The sequence below is a fragment of the Cyprinus carpio genome, chromosome B17 (genome assembly GCF_018340385.1).
Source record: "Cyprinus carpio isolate SPL01 chromosome B17, ASM1834038v1, whole genome shotgun sequence".
NCBI lineage: Eukaryota > Metazoa > Chordata > Actinopteri > Cypriniformes > Cyprinidae > Cyprinus > Cyprinus carpio.
Window position 1 is genome coordinate 28,504,360 of NC_056613.1, and position 7,451 is coordinate 28,511,810.

General features: G+C 37.2%; 1 protein-coding gene across 1 annotated transcript in view; it reads left to right on the plus strand.

The window, feature by feature from the left end:
* The first annotated feature begins 546 nt into the window (after positions 1-546).
* LOC109107395 (proline-rich membrane anchor 1) overlaps positions 547-7,451 on the plus strand; it is a 27,036-nt gene continuing 20,131 nt past the window's right edge. The window contains exons 1-2 of the mRNA XM_019120678.2: positions 547-696; positions 3,472-3,613. Coding sequence (XP_018976223.2) covers positions 631-696; positions 3,472-3,613 — 208 coding nt within the window. The 5' untranslated portion in view covers positions 547-630. The remainder of the gene's footprint in view (positions 697-3,471; positions 3,614-7,451) is intronic.

Here is a 7,451-nt window from a genome sequence, read left to right on the forward strand (position 1 = left end):
TTTTTGGAACCTGTGATACTTTTTACAGAATTCTTTGATGAATAAAAATTGACAAAGAACAGCATTTATTCAAAATAGACAACATAAAAAAACATTTGAATGGTAGTGTATATTACAAAGATTTCATTATTTGTAGATAAATGCTGTTCTTTTTTTTTTTTTGTTTTTTTTTACTTTTTATTCTTGAGCACAGGAGAAGTGAGTAGAGAGGGAGGAGTTTATCTGAGAGACTCGTATCATGCAACGGGACACAGTGTGTTTGCTGGGTTTCTGCAGAGATCTGAGGAGTCATACTCGAGAGAGGGATGCTCGGGCTGACCATGGGTTTTACTGTCCACTGGAGGCTCTGCTGCTGCTTTTAGGGTCATATATGGAGTTAGACAGTCTTCTAACGGCGATAAGTGTGACAGGGTGATGAAGAACGCCTTTCTAGTCCTGAGCTGGAGCAGGCACATGCAGCAGGTACGAGTCAACTTAAAGCGTTTGCGGCTGAGTGCAGTTTCCGTCAATGAGATGGAAACATTGCTTCAGAAAACAAGGCGTTGAGTGAAAGTGCTCTTGTGCTTTTTGTCCAGGCTCCTTCAGATCTCCTCAGGGCTGCAAGAGGTTCTCCGCGAGAGTGAAGGAGGGATGCTGGACCTCTGGCCTTTTGTGTTTGGTCACTGCTTGCTCTCGTTTTGTCTCCTCTTGTGTCAGGTACGTCTGAATGAAGCATCTGCATCCCGTGGCGATCACTGAGAGTGTAGGAATCGGAGGGGTAATTAAAAGGTTCATTAATTAGAAGCAGAGGTGTCAGACCCCTTTTAATACTGGGTCAGGAGCCTCAGTGAAATACAGCTTTTCTTAGTTGCTAATTTTAATTTCTTGAATCATCCTTAAAATTTGCAAAGAAGTATGTGCATTTAAAAAAACAAACAAACAAACAATGGATTACCTGCAAAAGCCTTTAACTTACTCAAAAACTTTCTTAAAAGTAAGTATTTATGTCAATGGACATATCAGTGCCATCAGAATGAAAAGTCTTTGTGCCATTGTTCACAAACAAAATGCTCAAATGCCAAGTCATGTTGTCAATATAACAGTGCACTCTGTTAGTATAATCTAATGTAAACTATGGCAACAGTTTCGATGACAGTTACTGTATTGAAATGCAGAAGGCTGCACTTCTGTATGCCATATATCCATTTCAAAATTCCAGTTTGATTCATTGGATAGTTAGTTGGTTTCTCACAGTGTTTTGGGATGATTTGTAAGTAAACAATAAACAGGTGCTGAAGGAGGTTGATATTTATCTTCAACCTTATTAATGTTTGTCAGTTATCAGCAATAAAGCAGCAGGTAAAGATTTATTTGTCACACTTTTTAATGGATGCCCCCAGAACTAATGAAAGGCTATAAACGATCTGGAGTCAGAATCAGAAAGAGCTTTATTGCCAAGTGTGTTTACACACACAAAAGGAATTTGTCTCGGTGTCAGGAGCTTCCAGTTCAGAAAGTACAGGTATAGTGCAGACATACATATAATTTAAGGTAATAAAATTAAATATAACCCTATTAATAAAAAGAATAAACAGTAAATAAAAATAAATAAAAATATAGAGGAAAAAAGTAACAATAGACAGAATTATATAATGTGTATATGTACAGATGAACAGTTTTGAGAAGTTATGAGCAGATGTGCAGTCTTGAGGTGTGTTAAGTGTTGTTCAGAGAGTGTGCTGGATGTGTGTGGCCCAGATTGATCCAAACAGGTACAGATGAACACAAGACTCCAAAGCTTGTTGTAAAGCTGCAGCTGTAGGCTGTAGATGTGTTTCTACCATATTTACATACTGTACACTATCACCCACACAGCCCATAGGAAGAGCTGAGGATCAGCGGTAAAGTTTGAGTCACTACAGTGCTTCTGCTGCTGTGAATCCCAAGTGTCCGTGTTGGTTACTGCTGGGTGGCGATTTCTAAAACACCAGAGTCAGACAGGAGGACACTTAGCAGGATACAGTGAAGCCAGGATAAAAACTGAAAAATAATCCCAAACCTATCCACCTTATTTTTCCCATAGGAGAAAATTGTATGTGTCTGGCTTATTGTTAGCTGTACAGAACACACTGGTTTGTAGTGCAAAGGGTTTTACCATTTACTGCACTATATATATATATACAGTATATTAGCTTATTCGGTAAATACAGTTATTTTATATAGTATACAGAATAAGCATTGTTTAATAGAAATAACCAGAAACAAGGCAGAGAACACAGGTAAGAGACGTGCAACAGCATACATGAAGTAAGGCAAACGATCAACAACTAGTGATGTGTCGTTCAGTTTGAAGGAATCTTTAATATGACTTGTGAACACTTGAGTCGTTCAGAAAAGATTCGTTCACCTCTCGAGTTTTTGGGTCTGAGTTGTTTGTTCTTTTGTCACGTGATGTGACAGCAGTACTGGATACAGAAATGAGTAAATAATTCCCAACCTTCTTTACAAACACATTTACATGTGATTTGTTTCTGGTCTCAAATTGAAGCTTTTTTACTTCTTAAAATGTATACATTTGTGACTTTCTGTCAAGATGGTTCTCTTTCATAACATTGAATGTGGTATTAAAAGAGGCTTTCAAATTTATCAGTATGATAGGGAAAAGATCACTTTGATAAAGCCTACTAACAGCATGCAGTTAATAATATGTAATGTTTGTGTTTTGCTGTAAGACACTGAGCTGGGAAGCAGCCATTGGACAAAAGAATGAAAGAACGACTCGAACCCAAAGATTCAAGAGATGAATTAATCAATTCTGTTTCCTGTACAGACTGCATAGCTTCAGTTTATGGGGATGTGACATGACAAAAGAACAAACGGTTCAGGTTGGGAAACTAACAGTCTGCGTAACCTGAAACAATTAATTAATCATTTCTGTTTCTTATAATTAGGCCTCTGGCCTAGTTTGGCTATTATAGTTTTTTTTTTTTTTTTTTTTTTTTTTATTCGAAATGATGCATAAGTAGCCTAGATGTGTTGCAGGATTAACATGTAACATTTTAATGACATTCTGCTGAAATGAATGAAATTACATAAAGGCAGGGCAGGGTTGGTGATTTGGTTCAAAAACATTTTGTGTTTGCATATCCCAAACCTAATCCTTCCCCTTACACTAATACAAATACAATAATCATCATTGTTCAGCATGAGAAAAAATTACCCTGTGTTTATGTGCGCATGTGCAGTAAGCCCCAGTAGGACAATCTGATGGAAGGATAGAATGTCAGGACATCAGAACAGGCAGCATTACCATGAAGCTGAATGCTGTGGCTCGTTTTGAGCCTGTGTGATGTGTCCGTGTGTGCATGATCTGGTGTTGTGTTGGCCGGTGAGTCAGTGAATCAGCCACTGACCCTGCAGGAAGACTGAGCCTGTAATAGGCTGTGTGTGTTGCTTTGGTTAATCTGCATCAGTGGCTTTTCTCTCTTCCAGGCGGAGCTCCAGAGGTCTTGCTCTCAGCACGGCATACACAGAGGAGCAGAGGGGTGCCAGCTGCTGTGCCCCTGCAGTACATACCCTCCTGTACCTCCTCCTCCACCTCCACCTCCTCCACCCCGAGGACTGACCGCTGCGGGTAAGCCATCACTACACATCAGTCTGAATGTACTCTTCTCCAAACGTCAGATGAAGATAAGAGTCATTGAGATATTTATATTACATTGAGTTCAGTATCAATTTGTATGTATCATATTTATACCTTTGTCTCACACTGTCTTATTCCCATTGAACACGTTCAGCGCTCTTTTAGTTCGCAATGACGAAATGCACAAGGCCTATTTACATTTTTCCATAGTTTCCACCCTTCCTGTTTCTCCATATAATATGCTGAATGCTGTACTTCCACATTAATGGAAACAAGGTAGAGGTTGGACGATATGCAAACTGGAGCGGATCGAGTGTGTTTGGAAGGTTGGTTTTGATGTTGTGCATGACTAACCTCTCAAAACACATGATGATTGGAGTCAGCGCTATGGGACGGTAGTCGTTTAGACAGGACACAGGTGATTTTTTTTTTTGGTACCGTTATGATGGTTGTGGATTTGAGACATGTGGGGACGACTTTATCTCCTGATCTGAATGCTTTATCTCTGGTCTTTAGCAGCCCACGAACCTCTGCTGTTATCCACGGCTTTTGGTTTGCACGTGTGGTGATGGTCTTGGTGACTGTCACATCATCAATGCACTTTTCGATATAAGCACTCACAGTTTCAGTGTACTCCTGCAGGTCTGTGAGGTTGTTGTAGGTGGCTGCCTCTTTAAACATGTTCCAGTCTGTGCACTGAAAGCAGTCCTGTAGTTTTGAGGTAGCATCATCTGTCCAAACGGTTTGGCGAGTTTCAGAAGTGGTCTGTATATTGGAATTAACATAAAAGAGATGTGATCAGAGTACCCGAAGTGGGGGAGGGGTACAGCCTTGTACGCGTTCTTTTCTGTTGTGTAAACAAAGTCCAGTGTGTTTTTCCCCCTTGTTGCAAAGTTCACATGTTGGTAGAACATTGGCGAAACTGTTAAGTTTACCCTCCATTTACACGTGGTAGGGAGCAGGTGTACATTTCTTTTGTACCAACTAACATTTTGAAAATAAGATAATTTTTCATGAATTTGAAACTTTACAGCAGAATGGCTTTACGAACAATTTACCCAAAAATTCACTCTGCTCATGTTTCATGAATGAGGCCGATTATTATTAAACTGTGAGGGAATATTTAGATCGGGTGGCATCTGGTTATTTGTTAATCTAGCCACAGTGCTAAAAAAAAACTTGGATTGTTTTAGTTATTTTCCATGAGTTTGTGGATATAAGCTGGACATACTGTTCTTCTATGCAATTCTAAAAACTTCCAAGTTAGTTTTTCTCCATTTCTGCATTTAAGATTACGAGTTTCTTTCTTGAGAGAATGGTTATTACTGTTGAACCATTGCACAGTACATTTTTGTCTAACCTTTTTCAATTTGATGGGGGCAACAGCTTTTAATGTATTAGAGAAGATAGTGCACATGTTGCAAGTCATTTCATCTAGTTCAGGTATGGGTACACAGACCAGTTGAGATAAATCAGGCAGGTTATTCCTGAAACTATCTTTGGTGGCTGGAACAATAGTTCTGCCAGGACGATAACGTGGAGCCATACGTATAGTTATATCAGATACAATACCTATATCAGTAAGATCAATTCCATGCAATGTAATTAGATCTAGCGTATGATTAAGTCAAGTTAAGTTATGTTTATTTATATAGCGCTTTTAACAATACAGATTGTGTGAAAGCAACTGAACAACATTAATTATGAAAATAGTGTGTCAATAATGCAAAATAACAATAGTAAACACTAATTTTTCAGTTAACCCTTTACCGGTCACCCCCCATTTTCAGCATGGAGACACAAATGACATACCCAAAATTAAAAAGTTTGCTGCTCATGAGTCTTTCTTACTAGATACATAATCAACATATGTTTACAAAGCTGACACTTCAAAGTTTATTGTTCAGGAATCAAAATTACTCAGACTGTTATGATAAAAGAGATATATAAGCTCAAACATGAAAAAAATATATATTAAAAATATATTTTTTAAATGTATATAAAAAAAAATGTATGTTGCTGTAGGATATGATTTTAGAAGCACAATGAAGCTTAAGCCACAAGTCTACTAATGCTTCATTTGATATTTCAGAACATAATCTCAAAAACATTTTCTAAGACTATGTCATGTGTGTTTTAGAGAAGGCTAATAAAAGGCTAATAAAATTGATTTATGACTCCTATAAGCTCTCCTGTGTGCTATTATCTCATGTCTGGACCGGCAAACTGCCCCATTCAAGATTCTATTGTTGTCACTCAATGAGCCTTTCACACCTCCGCCAGGTATGAGACATTATCCTCATTATTCTTTTATTGTTATTCTTTTGTTTAGTCAGCCATTATTAGCCTTTATTCTGGCATTACAATGGTTTACCAAGCCACATCACTTCAATCCAGCATACATTTTCCCAACTATTATCAAAGTCTTTCTATAAAAATACAAAAAAACATTTTCTTATGACTTTACATGAATTATTATGACAAAATGCATTATGAAGAAGAGCTGCACCTGTTGCAGCTGTATTAGAGCTAACATTAGCATCAAGCTACATAAGACAATTTATGAGATTATTAGTACACTTTTACTCAGAACTCACTTTAAACCCCGATCGAGTGTTTTCCTTTATATCGCTGCACAAATTAGCATTTCAGATGTACATTTTCATTATTGTTATAAAAATGCCCCAAATTTCAAATCTACAAACCATATACTAACGTAATCGTGTGTTTATCATTTGGATATTTTGTGGGTACAAAGGTTTCTCTGTGTTGTTGTGGTCAGATATCAATACAAATACATCACAGGATGGGACGGGGTGGGATATGATGAACAGTTATGATCGACAAGACACGGACGAATCAGGTCTCTGTCAGTGGCAGTGCAAACACGGAAGAGTAAACACACAGAGACAGGGTTGGAAATGGTGAAGATTTGTTGTAGAGTTATGATATTACAATACCTATATCAGTAAAAGATCAATTACATGCAATGTGATTAGAATCTAGCATATGATTTTAACATCAAAATTAAAGTCAAATTCGTTTATTGTATATGGCTGGCTTTTAACAATACAGACTTGTGTCAAGCGCCAACCTGAACAACATTAATTAGGGAAAATAATTATTGTCAATAATGCAAACACACAATAAGGTAAAAACACTTAATTGTTCAGTTAACCCTTTCCCGACTACCCACCATTTTCAGCATAGAGACACACAATGACATTACCCAAAAATACCAAAGTTTGCTGCTCATGAGTCTTTCTCTTACTAGAGACATAATCAACCTAGTTTACAAGCTGACCACTGCAAAGTTTATTGTTCAGGAATCAAAATTACTCAGACTGTTATGATAAAAGAGATAGAGATAAAGCTCAAACATGAAAAAAAAAAATATATATGAATATATATTTTTTTAAAAGGTATATAAACAAATGTATGTTGCTGTAGGATATGATTTTAGAGAAGCACAACAATGAAGCTTAAGCCACAAGTTCTACTAATGCTTCCTTTGCTATTTCAGCACAGTAATCGCAAAAACATTTTCTAAGAATATGTCATGTGGGTTTTTAGAAGGCTAATAAAAGGTTAATAAAATTGATTTATCCCCCCTCCGGCAGGTATGAGACCTTATCAAAGAAAAGTGAAGGTCTCACGCTAGGCGATTACATAATTACGACCTATCAGAGCCTTTCATTACAATGTTTACCAAGCCACATCACTTCAATCCCAGCATACATTTTCCCAACTATTATCAAAAGTCTTTCTATAAAAATACAACAAAACATTTTCTTATGACCTTACGTGAATTATTATGACAAAATACATT